General features: G+C 45.0%; 2 protein-coding genes across 5 annotated transcripts in view; both read right to left on the bottom strand.

Moving 5' to 3' along the window:
• LOC130294334 (synaptotagmin-1-like) overlaps nt 1–22,571 on the bottom strand; it is a 302,141-nt gene that overhangs the window by 133,987 nt on the left and 145,583 nt on the right. The window contains exon 1 of one of the 4 annotated variants that reach the window (XM_056543963.1): nt 7,456–7,511. The exons of the other annotated variants lie outside the window; for them this stretch is intronic. Coding sequence (XP_056399938.1) covers nt 7,456–7,496 — 41 coding nt within the window. The 5' untranslated portion in view covers nt 7,497–7,511. Of the gene's footprint in view, nt 1–7,455; nt 7,512–22,571 lie in introns of those variants that run through there. 4 annotated transcript variants of the gene reach the window in all.
• Nucleotides 1–22,571, bottom strand: part of DNAAF3 (dynein axonemal assembly factor 3) — a 359,599-nt gene that overhangs the window by 257,820 nt on the left and 79,208 nt on the right. The window lies entirely within an intron of this gene.

Below are 22,571 nucleotides of genomic sequence, written 5' to 3'. Positions count from 1 at the left end.
CACAGAGTCTAACAGATATGACTACAGGGATATATTGTGCAAAGTTGTCATCTGTCAGGCTGACAATTATATATGTAGAGGCGGACCGAATATTATTAACCTGCCATATTTAATTTGGTGGCTCTTGACTTTTTTCCTTTTTTATTTTATTTTATTTTTTTTATTGGTATTTAATATAATAACACATATACAAAGGAAGGGAATAATGCAACAGATGTTGTAAAAGCGGATCAAGCATTTTGAATTTCAGCATGCCCGATTCTTTGTTTCCTTTGAAAGATAAGTCACAATCTCCCCATCTATAGGCCTCTAAACTTTAATAGTGCTCCACTTAGATTCCTGCACAGTAAAAGCGTGTAGGTTAGTATGTCCGCCATTAAAAAGGTATATTCTTCATAGTAGGCAGGTAGTTCTCCTATAATATGTCCCACAGTACTTAGATAGTGCCCTTATGATGTAGTCCCCCCCATAGGCAGGTATGTCCTCAGGTAGGTACACCCCCCCCCCTATAAGTAAAAACATCCTTAGGAAGGAAGAGAAATTCCCTCCCTCCAGTTGCCAAATACATATGTAGGTAGATAGCCAGGGAGGTAGGTAGCCATGAATCTAGGCAAGTTGCCAAAAGCTAGGCTGGAAAGTAGGTAGGTAGCCAAGTTGGTAGGTATCTAGCTATGGCAAGTAAGTAGGTAGCCAGGTAAGTAGCAATGTAGTTAGATAAATATATAGGTAATTGGCCAAGTAGCTAGGTAGGTAGCTATGTAGGCAGATAGTTATCTATGTAAATAAGTAGTTAGGTAGGTAGTCAGGTAAGTATCTAAGTATCTAAGTAGATAGACAGGTAGGTAAGTAGCTATGTAGCTAGGTAGGTAGCCACATAGCTAGGTAGGTGTTACGCCTAGCGCTCCGGGTCCCCGCTCCTCCCCGGAGCGCTCATGGCGTCTTTCTCCCTGCAGCTCCCCGGTCGGTTCCGCTGACCGGGAGCGCTGCTCTGTCATGGCCGTTGGGGATGCGATTCGCACAGCGGGACGCGCCCGCTCGCGAATCGCATCCCAGGTCACTTACCCGTTCCCGTCCCCTGCTGTCATGTGCTGGCGCGCGCGGCTCCGCTCTCTAGGGCGCGCGCGCGCCAGCTCCCTGAGACTTAAAGGGCCAGTGCACCAATGATTGGTGCCTGGCCCAATTAGCTTAATTGGCTCCCACCTGGTCCCTGACTATATCTAACCTCCTCCCATGCACTTCCTTGCCGGATCTTGTTGCCCTTGTGCCTAGTGAAAGCGTTTTGTGTGTTTAATAACCTGTGTACCAGTACTTCTGCTATCACCCTGACTACGAACCTAGCCGCCTGCCCCCGACCTTCTGCTACGTCCGACCTTGCTTCTGTCTACTCCCTTGTACCGCGCCTATCATCAGCAGCCAGAGAGGTGAGCCGTTGCTAGTGGATACGACCTGGTCACTACCGCCGCAGCAAGACCATCCCGCTTTGCGGCGGGCTCTGGTGAAAACCAGTAGTGTCTTAGAACCGGTCCACTAGCATGGTCCTCGCTATCCCTCTCTGGCACAGAGGATCCACCTCCTGCCAGCCGGCATCGTGACAGTAGATCCGGCCATGGATCCCGCTGAAGTTCCTCTGCCAGTTGTCGCTGACCTCCCTACGCTGGTCGCCCAGCAAGCTCGTCAGATCGCCCAGCAGTCGCAACAGATAGCGCAACAAGATCACCAGCTGTCGTACTTGACCACCATGACACAGCAACTCCAGTCACAACTACAGCAAGTACAGTCGCAGCTACAGCAGCAACAACCATCTCCTCCGCCAGCTCCTGCACCCCTTCCGCGGCGAGTGGCCGCTCCTAGCCTCCGCCTGTCCTTGCCGGACAAATTTAATGGGGACTCTAAGTTTTGCCGTGGCTTTCTTTCGCAATGTTCCTTGCACTTGGAGATGATGTCGGATCAGTTTCCTACTGAAAGGTCTAAGGTGGCTTTCGTAGTCAGCCTTCTGTCTGGAAAAGCCCTCTCATGGGCCACACCGCTCTGGGACCGCGATGACCCCGTCACTGCCTCTGTACACTCCTTCTTCTCGGAAATTCGAAGTGTCTTTGAGGAACCTGCCCGAGCCTCTTCTGCTGAGACTGCCCTGCTGAACCTGGTCCAGGGTAATTCCTCCGTTGGCGAGTACGCCATACAATTCCGTACTCTTGCTTCTGAACTATCCTGGAATAATGAGGCTCTCTGCGCGACCTTTAAAAAAGGCCTATCCAGCAACATTAAAGATGTTCTGGCCGCACGAGAGACTCCTGCTAACCTGCATGAACTCATTCATCTAGCCACTCGCATTGACATGCGTTTTTCTGAGAGGCATCAAGAGCTCCGCCAGGAAAAAGACTTAGATCTCTGGACACCTCTCCCACTGTCTCCACTGCAATCTGCGCCTAGGCCTCCCGCCGAGGAGGCCATGCAAGTGGATCGGTCTCGCCTGACCCTGGAAGAGAGGAATCGCCGTAAGGAAGAGAATCTTTGTCTGTACTGTGCCAGTACTGAACATTTTTTGGTGGATTGCCCAATCCGTCCTCCACGTCTGGGAAACGCACGCTCGCACCCAGCTCTCGTGGGTGTGGCGTCTCTTGATGCCAAGTCGGCTTCTCCACGTCTCACGGTGCCTGTTCGGATTTCTACTTCAGCCAGCTCTCCCCTCTCAGCCGTGGCCTGCCTGGACTCTGGAGCTTCTGGGAATTTTATTCGGGAGTCCTTTGTGAATAAATTCCGCATTCCGGTGACCCGTCTTGTCAAGCCACTCCACATTTCCGCGGTCAACGGAGCCAGGTTGGATTGCACCGTGCGTTACCGCACGGAGCCCCTCCTAATGTGCATCGGACCTCATCACGAGGAAATTGTATTTCTTGTCCTTCCTAATTGCACTTCTGAAGTTCTCCTTGGACTACCCTGGCTTCAACACCATTCCCCAACCCTGGATTGGTCCACTGGGGAGATCAAGAGTTGGGGTCCCTCTTGTTCCAAGTACTGCCTTCAACCGGTTCCCAGTACTCCCTGCCGTGACCCTGTGGTTCCTCCTGTATCCGGTCCCCCTAAGGTCATTAAGGACTCTGCCTGCCACAGGAAATGCCCCTCCCCCCCTCCCAGTCCCATCAGGCAAGCTTCTGTGTCCCCTCATGGCCCTCGTCCTGGTGTCACACTGCCCCGTGCCAGGTCTCGCCCTCTGCCCTCTCTCCCCATTCCTACTCCTGCGGTTCTGCCTGCCGTTGAGGAATCCCTCCATCCTTTCCCGGTGTCCTCATCCCAGGGGAGGCAGTTACCGGACAAAGAGAAGGGGAGACCTAAGGGGGGGGGTACTGTTACGCCTAGCGCTCCGGGTCCCCGCTCCTCCCCGGAGCGCTCATGGCGTCTTTCTCCCTGCAGCTCCCCGGTCGGTTCCACTGACCGGGAGCGCTGCTCTGTCATGGCCGTTGGGGATGCGATTCGCACAGCGGGACGCGCCCGCTCGCGAATCGCATCCCAGGTCACTTACCCGTTCCCGTCCCCTGCTGTCATGTGCTGGCGCGCGCGGCTCCGCTCTCTAGGGCGCGCGCGCGCCAGCTCCCTGAGACTTAAAGGGCCAGTGCACCAATGATTGGTGCCTGGCCCAATTAGCTTAATTGGCTTCCACCTGGTCCCTGACTATATCTAACCTCCTCCCATGCACTTCCTTGCCGGATCTTGTTGCCCTTGTGCCTAGTGAAAGCGTTTTGTGTGTTTAATAACCTGTGTACCAGTACTTCTGCTATCACCCTGACTACGAACCTAGCCGCCTGCCCCCGACCTTCTGCTACGTCCGACCTTGCTTCTGTCTACTCCCTTGTACCGCGCCTATCATCAGCAGCCAGAGAGGTGAGCCGTTGCTAGTGGATACGACCTGGTCACTACCGCCGCAGCAAGACCATCCCGCTTTGCGGCGGGCTCTGGTGAAAACCAGTAGTGTCTTAGAACCGGTCCACTAGCACGGTCCTCGCTATCCCTCTCTGGCACAGAGGATCCACCTCCTGCCAGCCGGCATCGTGACAGTAGGTAGCTATATAAGTAGGTATGCAGCTATGTAGGTATATAGGTGGTCAGGTAGCCATGTACTATAGGTAGCCAGGAAGCCAGCCAGGAAGGTAGTCAACCCCCTTTCCCCGAGGTAGGTGTGGGTGCTGTGGCTTACACTAAGAAGAAGATTTCAACTGTATGCATGTGTGCACATACAGCTGAAAGCGACACTCGCTCCACTGGGGATCCAGGACAAGTGTCCTGAATTCCCTATCAGTGCGGGTGCACCCCTCCCTGCCCCAGGCCCTCGGGCAGTGGCGTACCTATTTGCTGTTCACTCTAGCATTAAAAAAATGACATGGGTTGAGTATATTTTCACTTGACATAATCTTTTGAAACTCTTCATCTTTGTTAGCAAAGTCTTGATATCAAAGTCACAACAAAGCAAATTTAGGAAATCAAATATACATTGCAGAAATACTTTCTATACTTATCTATATGTTCTTTTCTACTATGTCTAAGTACAATTATTGACAAAAGTCACACAATTGAATGACATGCGAATAAAAAAAAACTAAAGAACAGAGAATGTTTTCCTATATCTATCACATTAATTACCTGTAGACCTGGCCTCAGCTCTGTGGCTGCTAGAGTGGGCCGAGTCAGGCCGCCGGGCAATTGATTCAGCAACTTGACTTTATGAACACAGACATCATGGAGAGGATAGATAGGTTGACAGGCCTTCTTAATGTCTTGGCCCATGGTGCCTGGGATCAGTTTGTTACCAGCTTCCTTCAGGTCTTTTGTTCGCACCTCTCGGGCCATTATGTCCATCATTTTTGTACGAATTTGACAGACATGTTGATATGGGTCAGGGGAAGTCTTTTTGCCCTGATTGTTGCGCTTCTTTAGGGATATTTTACAGCTGAGAAATAGAAAGTAGCCATCTGCCGTCGGCACAGCAGCATGTGCTCTAATTTTAACCCACCGTTTTAGCAGGTGGTAAGAGAGAAGAGAGTGAATTGTAATGGCCGCCCCTTTATATAGTGGGGAGGCTGGACTGAGGCCCATTGTTCAAGTTGTGGGTCATAGGTTAAGCTGGTGCTCTCTGGGTAACATCATGTGACAACATAACATTTGACACTCCACAGGTCCTTCAGACATCTCACAGGTCTTTTAGACTAACTATACATTAGGACACTGACTACACATAAGGTAGGATAAATAACATTATAGAAACGGCAGGGGAGCCCCCAGGTCACCGAGGAACTCAACCTGACAGCGCCTAACTGTAGTGCAGGACCATGTCCTGTACTGGGTCATTACGGATGCCTAATGGCAAACAGAGCCTCATGTCTGGAGAGTTAATGTACCATAGTCAAGAAACTATAGCCCCCAGGGAAGCCAGCTCAAGAAAAAGAAGTCAGAGCCTTGTGAGTGTGTGTGCAGCAGATACAAGAGTGACAGTGGGACCCACTGAGGGAAAGCATACTTGTGCCTCGTACAGTCACCAGTGAGTAGTGTGACAGCGCACAGGAGTAACAGAGCAGCAATGTTTTCTGTGCTGTAGAACAGGGTCAATTGCAAGGAGTGTGTCAAGGACTGCCGGAATTTAGGCCTGGCCAGAGTCAAAGGAGACTACTGGGAGTGGAGGGGTCCCTGTAAGACTAAGTCCAAGGAAGGCAGATGCCCAAAATAGCTCTGCTTTACATTAGCAAGTGTCCAGGACTGGCCGGGGTCTGTAATCTGAGCAGGTCTAGAGCATGAAAGACCTAATCCTGGAAAGTAGGCAAGACACTAAGATGGAGAAGGTTACCTTAAATGAGTGTCACTCGGCAAAGTGGAGAGTGGTGTAAATGGCCATCTCAAGACAAGTAGTATAATTGGCAACATTTATGGCAAGGGGAACTGCTTGCTGTCCTTTCAAATTTAAAGAGACAGTCATACCCTGTAAGAAGCGTTTACTATGAATAATTGAGTTTGTTCAGGAGGATTCTGGAAACCGGTAACAACTGAGTCTCAAAAGAGACTGTCTACCAAGTTTGGGAGAAGCTACATGGAAACATTCCTCCTGATAAGACTGTTGTCCAAGAGACTGTTGGTTGTTTAGGATGTGACCACCAAGCATCCATATCTTTATTAAAAGATATAATAGAAAGAAAAGTTGTTGTTGCTCCAAAATTGGGTCTGCACCACCACACATGGATGCACAGGGACTGCTTAAACTAAAACTGCTGTATGCAGTGAATCTCTACTCTGTCTAACAGAGTGTTAAGAATAGCAGGCATCTTCCTTCTGTTCCTTCTTCTCCTATTAGTCTGTTTGAGGCAGTTACTAGGCAACTGTCTTAAAGCCTGTCCCAAAGCAATGGATCATGCCATCCTGATTGATCAGGCCTGGATAGTTTTGAGTTGAGCCCCATTAGTTATGCTCATTAAAAGATCCATGGCCTGTGCTCCCTATGAGGATTATACTGTATGCTATGTTAGTCTGCCCAAGTGTTCCATCTATCTTTCTATCTATGTTTTTCTTTGTGCCTAGTTACTTATGTATTTCTTGTTTGTGTGATCCTCCTGATATCTGTATCAGTTGATGTTTCTGTTAGGGATAGTTTATAGTCTAGAGCTGTTATATTGGAATATTATACAGGAATATGAGGGGCAATGAAGTCTAGTGTGTCAGGTGTTAGTTTATATTTTAGGAGGAAGAGCAGGGGGAAGATTAGAACTTGTTAAGGCCAATCCATTCATTTGTCTTCATTTTGTCCTCTTCTGTTTTATTCCAGGCAGCCATCATTATCATCCTTCAGTCCTTAATGTCTAGTTCCAGTCATCAAATGGTAAGTTGCTATTTTATTTTTACATACATGAGAGTTTTTGCCCCATGTATAATTCTGACATACACTGCAGTGGGGTAAAATTAATTATTTTTAGTCCATTTTTTTCTAAGATTTTAACTACCCTGTATATACTCGAGTATAAGCCCACCCGAATATAAGCCTAGGCCCCTAATTTCACCCCCAAAAAAACAGGAAAAGTTATTGACTCAACTATAAGCATAGGGTGGGAAATACATCATCCCCCCTGTCATCATCCAGACCCCCGTCATCATCCAGACCCCCGTCATCATCACCCTGTCATCATCACCCTGTCATCATCCAGATCCCCGTCATTAACACCCCTGTCATCATCACCCTGTCATCATCCCCCTCGTCATCATCCTCCCCCTTCATCATCACCACCTGTCAATCCCTTCATCAGTGATCTTCAACCTGCGGACCTCCAGATGTTGCAAAACTACAACTCCCAGCATGCCCGGACAGCCATCGGCTGTCCAGGCATGCTGGGAGTTGTAGTTTTGAAACATCTAGAGGTCCGCATGTTGAAGACCACTGCGGCCTTCGTCATCATTCAGACCCCCCTTTAGTTTTCTACTCACCTCCCCTTGGTGGGAAGGAAGGGTGAGCTGGTCCGGGCCATCTATGCTGCAGGGACCGTCTGGTGGGGAGGGTTAGTCGTTCCGGGCTGTCCATCTTCACCGGGAGGCCCTCTTCTCCGCTCCGGGCCGGCCCCGGAGTAGTGACGTTGCCTTGACGATGACGCACAGGGACGTTCATGTGCAGGGACATGACGGACGTCTGCTGCGCACAGATGTCCCTGTGCATCGTCGTCAAGGCAACGTCACTAGTCCGGCCCGGAGCGGAGGAGAGGTCCTCCCGGTGAAGATGGACAGCCCGGAACGACTATCCCTTCCTACCGGACGGTCCCTGCAGCATAGATGGCCCAGACCAGCTCACCCTTCCTTCCCACCGAGGGGAGGTGAGTAGAAAACTAAAGGGGGGTCTGGATGATGACGAAGGCCGCAGTGTTCTTCAACCTGCGGACCTCCAGATGTTTCAAAACTACAAATCCCAGCATGCCCGGACAGCCGATGGCTGTCCGGGCATGCTGGGAGTTGTAGTTTTGCAACATCTGGAGGTCCGCAGGTTGACGACCACTGAGAAGGAATTGACAGGCGGAGAATTCACTCGAGTATAAGCCGAGGGGGGTGTTTTCAGCACGAAAGATTGTGCTGAAAAACTCGGCTTATACTCGAGTATATACAGTATATCCCAAATAAGAACCACCAGAAGCTTAGCCAGTTACTGCAGGTCCAAAAGTCTGAGATCAGGAAGAAGGGAGATATTTCCTATTTTACTGTATAGTAGATGTGGATCTAAATTGAAACATTTGGCGCTTCAATAACTATACCCAAGTATCTCAGTTCTCAGTTGTCGGATTCATTTAGCTCATCAGATCAGTAAAGCTTATGCCCGATTGTGAAGTTTAAACCTGTTAACATAACTATGGATCGTGTGACCCTAGAGCTCTGTAATCACGTGTGAGAAATACTGTAATCCAGCTAGAAAGCCACTTAAAGTAACAGAGATCCTTTGTATTGGCTGGCAATATGAGGTATTTATTTAGAAAAGAGCTTAGCCTTGGTGAGGTTATCAAACTATCATTGACCCCCTATCGTATTATCACTTGCTCCATCACAGATATAGTATTTGGGGCAATCATACTATTATCCGCTCCAACAAAGATAAAGTAATTTGAGGCTCTCATATTATTATTGGTTCCACCACAATTTCATTATTTGGGGCTATCATAGTATCATTACTTTCATCAAACTTACAGTATCACAATTACAGTATTTAAATCTATCACACAATTATTGGCTCCACCACAGATACAGAATTTAGGGTTAATATACTGGCCCAGATTTATCAAAGTGTGTGGGAGAAAAACTAGAGTGATTTTTCCATAGCAACCAATCACAGCTCAACTTTCACTTTACCAGAGCTCGTTAGCTGAACTGTGATTGGTTGTTGAGAAAAAAAAAATCACTCCAGTTTTTCTCTCACACAGTTTGATAAATCAGGGTCACTATCATTTGCTTTACCACAGTTACACTATTTGTTACCATCATACTTTCATTGGCTCCACAATATTTACTATATTTGGGGCTATTATATTTTTATTGGCTCCACTACTGTTACAGTATTTTGTGGACATCACACTTTCATTGGCTCCACAGTATTTACTATATTTGGGGCTATCATATTTTTATTGGCTCCACTACTGTTACAGTATTTTGTGGACATCACACTTTCATTGGCACCACAGTATTTACTATATTTGGGGCTATCATATTTTTATTGGCTCCACTACTGTTACAGTATTTTGTGGACATCACACTTTCATTGGCTCCACGACAATTACAGTATGTGGTACAATAATAGTTCAATTGGCTTCACCAGCCACTGAGCTATAATCAGGGGTGTGGAAATAAAAAACAATAAAAAATACTAATAAAACAGAACACAATCTACTTGTCCACTCAAGGACTGGGCCAATTTAAATTTTTCCACTCCCCCCCCCCCCCCTCACCCTATAATAGCCATAATTCTTTTATTTTTCCCATCTACAGACACAGATGAGGGCCTTTTTTTAATACTTTAGGTTAGCCTGATTACAGCAATACCAAATTTTTAAGTTTCTGTCATGTTTTACTAATCTAAACTTTTCAGAATTTTTTTTTCTTAATTGCTATTTTCTGACCCCTATAACATTTTTATTTTTTTGTATACCAGGCTGTATGAGGGCTCATTTTTTGAACCGTAATCTGTTGTTTGTATTGGTTCCATTTTGGTACTGATCAGACTTTTTGATTGCATTTTACTTCGCTCTTTACTACAATTCTGGGGTTTGGTATTTTTTAAACCTTAACACCAGTGACCATACAGGATATATAATGTTATATTTTTATAGTTTGGACAATTATGCACATGGCAATACCCAATATGTGGATGGGGTTAATGTGTGTGTGTGTGTTTTTATTCTTTTATTAAACTTTTTTTTTGTGTACACTTTAAGAAGGAATCATTAGATTCTATTGAACTCCATTGATCTGTGCTCATTTGGTTGAGGCTCCAGGCAGGCTCAATCAAATGCAGATCCAGGCAGCCATGGAATAAGAGGTAAGCCCTCCGGCTACCTCCACAGTGGATATATATATATCTTCAACTATGCTGTACAGACAACTGCCAATGTCTGATATCTGAATACTGTGCTACACCCCTGGTTATTTTCCATGGGTCTATGTTGTACCTACCACATGTTTGGTTATTTTGTAATTTATCTGTGCGATTTATGCTTAACCTCCTACCTTAGGGGCCATTCTCCTGCTGAATCTAACTGATGCATCATCAGACGTGCGTCCCCTTTTTAGCCTAGGGTCCACTAGGAGGTTCCAGTGTAGGCCCAGGTCACTAGGACGGGGACCTACAGTATCGCTAGGCAGGATATACAGATAGGGATGAGACCAGTGAACCCCATCTGATCTGTTCTCCTTAAGTATTGATTTGCTTATACTATGTAAATACCATTTGTCTTGAACCACCTCTACCACTATTATGGTGTTGTTAATAAATATATTGCAATTGGAATATGTTGTTCTTGATTTTCTATGTTTTTCCTAACATATTTCCCCTTACCTTAGATTAGTAACATCTCTACAAGTTACATCTATGCGCCTATTCATGCATTCTAAAATATTTTTTATTGTGACATTGCTGTCATTGATACCATGGTATGGCCCCTAAATCAACACCTCTAATGTGAAGGGATGATGGGTGCATTTCTCTACCCTGTGCCTATAAATAACAGAAGAAAAGAGCTTAAAGGGAGTAAAAGTACAGTTATAAAACATGATTTGTACGGAACATCAGGATCCACATAAATGGCAGTGGCTCTAATCAGAGATACATCCCGAGGCGGAAAGCTGCTGTGTTTGAATTAGAAATGACATTTTAACGGCTTATTCAGCTGGCTATTGTTGACTGTAGGTGACATGTGTACAGTCATTTTCTTGTGTTCAAAAATTCTTCTGTCATCTTCTGCTTCCAGGGAGAAGCGGGTGGGGGCTCTGACACCCATGGATGAGTAGAGTGTAAAATATAGAGGACATGCTCAATCTATAGGAGAGTGATGTAACCTTTACAGTATCACATCCATCTCTAAACACTGATTTGTTATTTTCTCTTCTGTACACAGTGGTGAAGAGAAAAGTATACAGTACAAAATACGATTCGCTCAATGTAAAAGCAAAAATATTTTTCCACGCTAAAGCTGTCTCCTGATACTGCCCCTCCCATCACCATAACTCAAGAATTCTTTCTAAATAGGTACAAAATTTGGTGCTGATTATTTTCTTAATATGTTTTCATAGTGCTCAGAGTTCTACTTTCTGTTCTCTGAATCCCCTGCAGGCGTATAGGCCTCATTTACACAACAGAAATTGTCAGGCCATACAGAAATTTTGGTAAAACCTGTATCAATTCCCGTAAAAATAAAATCATCCAATTGTCTTTCTAATGGGAACCCATACCATCTTTTATGTGTCCCAGAATTTTCCAACATTAATTTAAAAATCCATTGATGGAACAAAGGTGTCCTGTAATTTATTGCCAGATTTCTGTGTGGAAACCACATCAGGTGCCAGGCCATGGATTTGGCCTGTTGGGTATGGGTCTAATCTGTACCCAATGCTGTGGCAAGATTTGGGTATTCCTCAGATCTCTGTTAAAGGGGATTATTCTGTCACAAAAATTTGCCATGTAAAGGTGCCCATAGTGCTAAAGGATAATATTCTAGGGTGACTGCAGCCACCACTAGGAGGAGCTTAGGAGCTTACTGAATACTGTTAATACAATAAACTCTATACAATATTATGCTCTGCTGATCAATGCATGCATTGTGTATGAGCAGCAATGCCATCTTGTGGAGCTAGACATATTTAAACATAGGTACTGTTACACCCAGGGCAAATATTCAGTTTACTCCACTAATACTATATCTGTATACAGTATTTCAAAGAGTTTTGTTGACACCCCCTATTGGTGGCACACAGCATCTACAACCCAGCAACCCCTGTTCTCAACTAGCTAAACCCCAGCTCAGACAGAAAATTACATTGAGGGCTATTTGTAAAGATGCAATGTGGAAAGACCTTGTAGGACACGGAACACAGCCTTCTCAATGTAACTGGCTTTGGCCTCACTGAGGCTTAAGAACCATGACCGATGTAGGAGGGTCTGTCATCACCTAGGTACATGCATATTGCATCCTTTAGGCTCTGCAGGTCTCTGAAGGGCATTCCCCTTCCAGTGCAGAATGCCACAATGGAGGGCTATGTTTGCACCAAGTGCTTAAACACATGATGCGGTTCCTTACAGTGGCTACCTGCTACTTCTCGATTAACCAACTTTGCATTAACTTTTTGTAGACATAAACTTATTTCAATTTGTATTGCAGTCTCTATGGCAGTGTTCAATTATAGCCCTCCATGGTAGTCTTTCTAGCAGTTCTTTATAATAGTCTCTGTAGCAGCTGACTTGTCATTGGATACGAGTAAATCAGCCATGCAGTGTGTGTCATCAGTTCTAGTACTTGACTAAAGTTTGAGCATAGTCCCAGGTCTCCCCAGGCCATCTCTGCCCACATTCACAGTTGCGTTTTGTTCCCCAAGAAGACCGCCTCTTGGAGATTATAAACTGACTCAGCTGGACCATGGCAACCCAACATTTGATACAAGGTTACAGAGGCCAAACTGACTTGAATGGCAATATGGAAGTCATTATGGTAGTCCCAGGCTTTAGTTCCAAAACTGACTTGCGAGAAAAATGTGCAAAAATGGGGCATTCTTTGGAGATTCAAAAGAGTCAAAATGGTACAAGACAACGCGTTTTGGCGCACACTCGCACCTTCCTTAGGTCCACAAAAATTAACTAAAAGACACATATACAAATAGAGTAATTAGCGTATAAAAGTATACATGTTAGTGTTTAAAATAAAAAAAACACTACAAGTTTCAAATATTGATAAAATGAAAACAAAAACAACAATATACATGTATATGGTGGTGGGATTGTAAGCTAAGACTGATGTAGGAGAGATCATACATCCCTGTCTCACATCCCTGTCTCACTCGCATTCCCCCTCCATATGTCTCATATGGAGGGGGGCTGCGAGTGAGACAGGGATGTATGATGTAGTGAATGAGATGGGGCTGATATTCATTGTTTGCAGTGACCAAGAATTGATCAATGATGGGAGGAGAACTATACTTCTGGAAGGGAAACAAGTAAGGGAGCCTCCCCTCCATATGTCTGATCTCTCCTACATCAGTCTTAGCTTACAATCACACTCGATCTCCTCATCCCCTCTCTTACATTCCTCTTATTTTATCTCTACATCTATTTTCATTCTATTTCATTTCCACATCTATTTTCATTTCTACAATTTCTACATTTCTACACTATCATCATTATATTGCAACACTTTCACCCCCTGCGTTTTTTAGCAGCCTCAGTTACCACTACTATAACCACCAGTTTATCATAGTAGTGCCATTAGTGCCGACACAAGCTCACCGCTCTTTCTCTGCCGCCCCAGCAGCTCACCACATCAATGCGCAAGACCGGAAGTGAAGCCAGCGCCGCACATGATGAGTGGCGGCGCTCGTGCATATAATGGAGTGCTCATACCCCATAACTCATGCCAACACACAGGAAACCCCATGCCATTACCATATTTTTCTTTTCTGCATACCATAACATGGTTATTGTTATCCTTATATATGGCAACACAATATTATTATGCAGACCACTATATACATGTATATTGTTGTTTTTGTTTTAATTTTATCAATATTTGAAGCTTGCAGTGTTTTTTGTATTTTAAACATTAACATGTATACTTTTATATGCTAATTACTTTATTTGTATATGTGTTGTTTAGTACATTTTTGTGGGCCTGAGGAAGGCACGAGTGTGCGCTGAAACGTGTTGTCCTGTACCATTCGGACTCTTTTGAATAAAAAACAGTTCTGTATAATTGTTGGCGTAATTTGATATTTATTCATCACTGCATCCAGTAGTGCTCTAAAGAATACCCCATTTTTGCAAATTTTTCTCACTATTGTTTCTCTGTACCCTTCGGGACTACGGGGGTCAGAGTAGCAAACTGGTTAAGGTTACTACCTTTCCTGCACACCCTTGAAGCCCATGGTACCAGGTGTACTTGCCCTATTTTATACCCACAGAAGATTAGTACAACACCTTGGGTGTTGGTGGTAGGTATTTGCAGTTGTGATTAACTTCATTTGCTTTTAAAGGAGTACTCCGATGCACCACCCAAAACATGCCACAATGTAGCCCATGCAATTACCTTTCAAACGACCCCTCTTTCATGAAAAATGGCCCAGCCGTTCTTCTTTTAGTACCGCCCGAAGTTTCCGGTACTTCCGGGTTCTCTTCCTTGCCCGCCATGTAAAAAACTACTTCTCCCTGCATGCCTGCTCCTGTCTTCCGGCTAGGTCCTGTGAATAAGCGTACCTAGTACGCAATATTTTTGCAATGGTGGGCCGTGTGCATGCGTGGTACACAAACGCTGATTGAAGGTCAGCGCTGTGATAGGTGTATGCTGAGCTGAGCCTATGGCAGCTCAGCGCATAAATTAATAAAATAAGTTAGGGGGAGTAGCCGACTCCGGGCTAGGAGGCCGGCACAGCCCGCAGTGACTCATGGGATCGATGAGTCACCGGGCGAAGATGGCGCAGGATCGAGAAAAAAACGCGGTCGAGCGTCATCAAAGGCACCAGCTTCCGGCCTGATGGAAAACCGAGGAGAAGTCCGGGAAGAAGACGATATGGACAAGGTGAGTACATTACAATGTAATATAACTTTTATTCATGCTTCTTTTCACAGGTAAAAGTTTTGCGTCGGAGTACTCCTTTAAATACTACACAAGAGAGTGCCCCACATTTTTCCCTGTTTCTCCTTTCTATCAAGTAGACATGTTCACAGAATATTGGGTGTTTAGGTCCCTCTCAAAGGTACCAGGAGGCTACTGTAGCCCTACCAATCAATCCTTATCACCTCAGTTTTCCACATAGTCTTTTCCATACTCCTTTTTTTTCATTCTCTTGATGTCTTTTCAGCCTCTCTATTCTGCTTGTCTTAGTCCAGTGGTGACCCAGTGGTGAACAACTTATCCCCTATCCTAAGGATAGGGGATAAGTTTGAGATTGCGGGGGTCCGACCGCTGGGGCCCCCTGCGATCTCCTGTACGGAGCCCCGACAGCCCGCTGGAAGGGGGCGTGTCGACCTCCACACAAAGCGGCGGCCGACACGCCCCCTCAATACAACTCTATGGCAGAGCCGAAGCACTGCCTTCGGCAATCTCCGGCTCTGCCATAGAGATGTATTGAGGGGGCGTGTCGGCTGCTGCTTCGTGCGGAGGTCGACACCCACTATCTGGCCGGAGAGCCTGGCCCCCGTACAGAGAGATCGCAGGGGGCCCCAGCGGTCGGACCCCCTGCGATCTCAAACTTATCCCCTATCCTTAGGATAGGGGATAAGTTTTTCACCACTGGACTACCCCTTTAAGGAAAGCAACTCCCCAACTTCCATTGCCTCTTCACTGTGCCATCAAGCATATGCAACATTAGTTACTCAGCTGGAGGTATAAGGGGTGTAAAAGTAGCAGTTGAGAGGGTTTAAAAGCCTCTCTACTACATAAGAAGACACCAGTATTATGTAGTACATAATAGGTAGGGGCAATAGCTATAAAGGGTGTAAAAGTAGCAGTTCTGGAGCTTGAGCGGGTTTTAAAGCCCATCTACAACATAAGAAGTAATTTAACTTAAATTGATATTGTTTTACACATGGCTGCAGTTCTTATATTTCTTATCTAGAATAAGTCAATAGCATACTGTATATCTGTGCTGTAAAATGAGCAAAAAACATCTTCTTCCTGCCCTAGTAATGTCTTGTAGCGATAACATATACTTTGTTAACATGACAAGCACAATTCTATCTTTTTGCACATGTGATGAAGATCCTGTCTAGATTGGAAATTACATTTTATTCTCACAGCCAGAATCTCTTTGATTTTGTTTTCTGCTGTATTGAAAGGCTTCATATTCAGATGAATCACTAGGACTTGCATTCTGCTCCATTATGTAATATAAAACATGCAGCGCTTAAGGAGTCCTTCTAACTTTGAGCCAGGCGAGCTAATATTACAGGGAATTCCATTATCTAGAATTCCCTTATACAGTATACTCCATCTAGTAGATCAACTGCTGGAGAAGAGCAGCTGCAAGTAAATTGAATTGCTTAAGATTGTCTTTGGAGATCGCTCACAAACAATATATTGCTTCCTATAGCCTGTCTATGGGATATTGGGTATAGTCTGTTCATACACCATGGTAACCTTGCTCTTTCTTCAGATCTCTTCTGCTTTAAGTGAAAAAATTCTGGGCACACTGGGAAACTACATACAATTATGCATATTGCATTTACAATACAGTAGTATGTGTAAAAATGTTGAGCCTGTTTTAAAATGTTTAGCACAAATATTCTTCAAATCTATATTTTTATAAAGTCTAATATTTTCCTCTACATATTCTTTTATTTCTTTTGAATAAACTTTTCTTTGTCTGTAGTTGATGTACAATACTGACATTGATATGGCAGCCCTTCCGAGGTACATGAAGGACATTGCTAACAAACATCTTAGCGTTTACGTTTTTTTTTTATGTGCTATAATGTCAGACTTTCATTTTACCACTTGGCAGAGAATGAAAACAGATAAGAAATCATTAGCTGCATCATAGAAAATGTGTTAAAAGAAAGACTGATGTGATGCAATGTTGACATTACATGATAATTCCCTCCAGCATTAGAAACTGTGAAAGCAGACGTCACGTAGGGGAACTCAACTGATCACACTGGGTATTTGTGTGGACAAAAAAGTAAACTAAAAGAAATAGACATAATAAGACCATCAGGTACCATCATGTTCCAGAGTTATATAAGATTTTATGTTTACTGTATATTTATTTTTAAGTAATACCTTGAAATTAATTGAACATACAGCACCCACAATCATGTTACCAGAATTTGCCACAATACTACCCATTGGGTCCCCCATGTTTGCTAGCAACAGTTTTCCTCTTGATTTCTGCACAGGTTTTTGATTGAAAGTGTAATGACATTAACCTATAATTGCTTACATTTGAGAAGGGATATTAGGGAGTTCTTAAAAGTGAAACATAAAGAAAAATGCCCTGCCCATTCCTATAGGATATGCCCCATTTGACTCTTTATGGCATAATAGACATATTAGAATATCCAAACCCCAGAGCAGACTCCATAAAATCACACAGACTACAGAACGGACCTCTCAACATATTTTAGAACCAAGACCAGACCACCTAATGCAACACCAACAGAAAACCTGCCCCTTATACTGATACAAACCTTAGGCTCCCTAAATACAGATCCTGGGCAAGAATCCCAGCCTTCAGAACATATCTTCTGAAGTATTATGGACCCCAGGCAAGACCACCTAAATTAATACAGACTGCAAATTAGGCCTCGTTAACATATTGAAACTTTAGTAAATATAGACCCCAGACTACACCTTAAGTTCACAGAGACCCCAGTCCCAATCTACCCTCTTTCCTATAGCTTTTTAAAGCTTTTCACCCCAGGGCACTGCTGCAGACAATGTCCAATCCTGTAGTAGCACCCAGTAGTGAAGAGAACTGCAGGAGTGAGGAGAGATTACCAGATCATAAACTGTGCTGTATCTGCCATTAGGCACCCAAGAACCTTTGGAGAACCTGGGAAATTTGCCTTTATTTCTAGGTATCTGGTATCCACCATTTCCAGCAGTCTCTTGGACATTTTGGGAGAGTGGTTAAGTATAGACCTCCAGGGCTGTGCCCAACTCTCTTCAGGGGCCATGTAAAGACAACATATAAGGTAGGCAATTACATGGGCTGCCTCTGTGGTATATATGCCCTTAAATATAAGATAGTTATCCAAAAAAAACAACTGCTCTCGTTTTTTTCATGTAAATGAAGGGCAAAAGCCTTTTGCATTTGTGTTGTGCATATTCAATGTTTATCCATTACAACCAATTGAAGTGTCTATACTTAGTCTGTATTTTGCCCTGTGTCTGCCTAGAAATGTATGAATAAATTACTGGACATACTTATGGACTAGAGCCATTTTGTATGAGTATTGTGCGTGGCATGTTACATCACTAGTGTGTCTCTGCTTAGTCTGACACTATGAGAAGCAATTAAACAGTGTCAATATACATGGGACACACCCTATTGACAAGGGAATGGCAACACCCAGTTGTCTGTTTAGTTTTCTATTTTCAGGAGCAATAACTGAGGGTTGGCACAATTCAAAGAAAAAGTTCTAAAATAGGTTGCTCCCGATTTGTCATTTTAAGATGAACACAAGTATATACAGTCACAGACTTGTCCGGAGAGCTGCATGGTCCTCTTTCCATACTAATTTATCAGCAGTGAAAACAAACAACACAAGATCTAGGAATAAAGTAAGTAAACATTTGAATGAACTGTTCAGGCAGACAATTATATTGCGGTGACTTGTTTAATCGTTATTCTAATAACCAGATAATAGATTGTGAGGAACAGATCATAGGACCCTGTCAGGATTCTTTGATATGCTTTAAATGACTGTGCTTTTATCACTGAGTGAATGATTACGCAATTACCAAATTATAATTTAGTCTCAACCTACGTGCCAAGCAGATTCTTGTTTACAGCAGATGCACTTTCCAGTGCGCGGGTTCCATTAGTACACAATGAGGAGACCTCCGACATTGATTTATACTGATTTAATTAGGAAATCAATCCCCGATCTTCGCACCAACCTCAAATATTCAAATGAGAAAGAGACAGAGATGAATCACTTTATATCACTGCAGATGTCATCATAAAAGGAAAGCCTCCAGGCAAATGAAACCCAGGCGGAAAAACTCATGCACATCACAGGAAACAGGGAAAAACTAAACAGAATCACGTTCTTTAATGTTTGCCTATTTATCTACCTATCTATATGTAATGCCAGCAGGTGGCTCCTGCCAGTGTCTCAGCTCTTTCCCCCATTATGGACCCATGGTCCATACTCGCATTGCTCTTCCTGGTATCTGCTGCCATGCTTCTTCTGTGGCAGTTTCCATTCTGGCCTCTAAATTTGAGGGCCCAGTACGCATTTACCTAATGCTTTCTCTGCCTGCTCACCTTCATCTATATAAGGCAGAACCACTCACTCGCAAGGAGTTCTGATTCTGATTCTGCTCTCCTGTGCATTGACCGATGCCCATTTCCTGATATTCTACCATTTTGCCTGATCCGTTCTTTGCCACATTGCCTCTCCTGTTGGCAACTCAGCTTTGACCTTCTTGCCTGATACGGAATACGCACCTGCCTATCAGTTGTGTAAGCTACTGTTTCTTCAGTGTTTGACTCTGACTCCAGACTCCATGGTGTCATGCACTGTTACAATCTGGTCCGCTAGGCCATCCACCACTCACACTAGGACCATGCTTGTAGAGCGTCTTGGTAGTCACTAGCAACAAAAGTCCAGCTTTTGCCTCCCGGAGCAAATCCAAACCAATTTGGTAGCACAGCAAGTCCACGCCCCTCTATCTATCTATCCATCCAAATATCCAATATCTATCTAATATTTGTCTTTCCATCCTTCCTTACTTCCATCTATAAATCTATTCAATATCTATCTCTGTCTGTCTTTCTAGCCATCTCTACATCATCAAGCATAGAAATACTTGATATCACTACATTTAATGCATGGGCAAATAGAAACTCTGATATGTGGTATGTTAGCAAATGTTAAAATGAATATTGTCTGGACCTCATAATAATAACGGCCATGCATCTCTTACTCCAAACCATAGCACCGCCATGGTTTTCACTATTTTGGGAGTGCTGCTGAGTTCTCTACCTTTACTCCCAACCAAAGTTATAATTTTCTGGTCTGAGGCAATTGTCAAAAATTTCTAAACATAATTATATTTAACTAGCTGTGTACCCGGTGTTGCCCGGTTTTTCCTTCCTCATCCTTTTTGGGAAGGAAAAAAAACAAAGGAGGAAGCTTTTGACTTCATATCCCATCCTCATATATTGTTGTCATATCCCAACCAACTATCCCGTCCTCCTATCCCGACCTCCTATCCCGTCCTCCTATCCAGTCCTCCTATCCCGACCTCCTATCCTGTCCTCCTATCCCGACCTCCTATCCCGTCCTCCTATCTCCACCTCCTATCTTGTCCTCCTATCCTGTCCTATCCCGTCCTCCTATCCCATCCACCTATCTCGACCTCCTATCTTGACCTCCTATCCCGTCCTCCTATCTCGACCTCCTATCCCGTCCTCCTATCCCGACCTCCTATCCCACCCTCCTATCCCGTCCTCCTATCTCGACCTCCTATCTCGTCCTCCTATCCCGTCCTATCCCATACTCCTATCTCATCCTCCTATCTCGACCTTGTATCTTGACCTCCTATCCCGCCCTCCTATCCCGTCCTCCTATCTCGACCTCCTATCCCAACCTCCTATTCTGACCTCCTATCCCGTCCTCCTATCCCGTCATCCTATCTCGACCTCCAATCTCGACCTCCTATCCATACCTCCTATCCAGTCCTCCTATCCTTATATCGACCTCCTATCCCGACCTCCTATCCCGACCTCCTATCTCGACCTCCTATCCAGACCTCCTATCCAGACCTCCTCTCCCGACCTCCAATCCCGACCTCCAATCCCTACCTCCTATCCCGCCCTCCTATCCAATCCATCTATCCCAACCCCCTATCTCGACCTCCTATCCTGACCTCCTATCCCCTCCTCATATCCCCTGCTCCTATCTCGACCTCCTATCTCGACCTACTATCCTGACCTCCTATCCCAATCTCCTATCCCAATCTCCTATCCCATCCTCCTATCCAGTCCATCTATCCCAACCTCCTATCCCGTCCTCCTATCCCGACCTCCTATCCCGTCCTCCTATCCCGTCCTCCTATCCCGTCCTCCTATCCCGACCTCCTATCTTGACCTCCTATCCCGACCCGTAATATGTGTACCAGGTATTGAAATATCTCCAGCTGTACGGAAGTTATGTGGGAACATACATTTCCCATTGATTTGCATGGGACTTTAAACAAAAGCCCTGACCCTCACAAATGGGGGTAGTTAAGGGTTAAATTAACTATCCTATATTTTAAGTGGACATATAAGTAACATGTGACCAAGTATTATGGAAATATCTCCAGCCGTTTGGAAGTTATGCAATAACATATATTTCCCATTGACTTGTATGGGACTTTAAACATAAACCCCACCCCTGGCAAATTGGGGTGGGTAAGGGTTAAATCACCTATCCTATGTTTGTTGTTGACATATAAGTTTCATGTTAATATCTTAAGCCGTTTGGACGTGATGCTGGAACATACACACATACATTCACACATACATACACACACACGTTGAGTTTTATATATATATATATAAAGACTAGCTGAGTACCCGGCGTTGCCCGGTTTTTCCTTCCTAATCCTTGTTGGGAAGGAAAATAAACCAAGGAGGAAGCTTTTGACTTCATATCCCGTCCTCATATATTGTTGTCATATCCTGACCTCCTATCCCGTCCTCCTATCCCGACCTCCTATCCCGACCTCCTATCCTGTCCTCCTCTCCCGTCCTCCTCTCCCGTCCTCCTCTACCGTCCTCCTATCCCGTCCTCCTATCCCGTCCTCCTATCCTGTCCTCCTATCCCGTCCTCCTTTACCATCCTCATATCTCGACCTCCTTTCCCGTCCTCCTATCTCGACCTCCTTTCCCGTCCTCCTATCTCGACCTCCTTTCCCGTCCTCCTTTCCTGTCCTCCTTTCCCGTACTCGTATCCCGTCCTCCTATCCCGTCCTCCTATCCCGTCCATCTATCCCGTCCATCTATCCGTCCTCCTATCACGTCCTCCTACCCAGTCCTTCTATCCCGTCCTCCTATCCCATCCTCCAATCCCATCCTCCTTTCCCATCCTCCTATCCTGTCCTCCTTTCTCGTCCTCCTTTCCCGTCCTCATATCTCAACCTCCTTTCCTGTCCTCCTTTTCCGTCCTCCTATCCCGTCCTCCTATCCCGTCCTCCTATCCAGTTCATCTATCCCGTCCTCCTATCCCGTCCTCCTATCCCGACCTCCTATCCTGACCTCCTATCCCGTCCTCCTATCCCGTCCTCCTTTACCGTCCTCCTATCTCGACCTCCTATCCCGACCTCCTATCCCAACCTCCTATTCTGACCTCCTATCTCGACCTCCTATCCCGACCTCCTATCCCGACCTCCTATCTCGACCTCCTATCCCGACCTCCTATCCAGTCCTCCTATCCCGTCCTCCTATCTCGACCTCCTATCTCGACCTCCTATCCCAACCTCCTATCCCGACCTCCTATCCCGGTCCTACTATCCCGGTCCTCCTATTTCGGTCCTCCAAGCGCGTCCTCCTATCCCGTCCTCCTATCCCGACCTCCTATGTCGACCTCCTATCCCGACCCGTAATATGTGTACCAGTTATTGAAATATCTCCAGCCGTACAGAAGTTATGTGGGAACA

Source organism: Hyla sarda, chromosome 10 (genome assembly GCF_029499605.1).
Source record: "Hyla sarda isolate aHylSar1 chromosome 10, aHylSar1.hap1, whole genome shotgun sequence".
Lineage (NCBI taxonomy): Eukaryota > Metazoa > Chordata > Amphibia > Anura > Hylidae > Hyla > Hyla sarda.
This window is presented reverse-complemented; position numbering and strand designations above follow the sequence as displayed.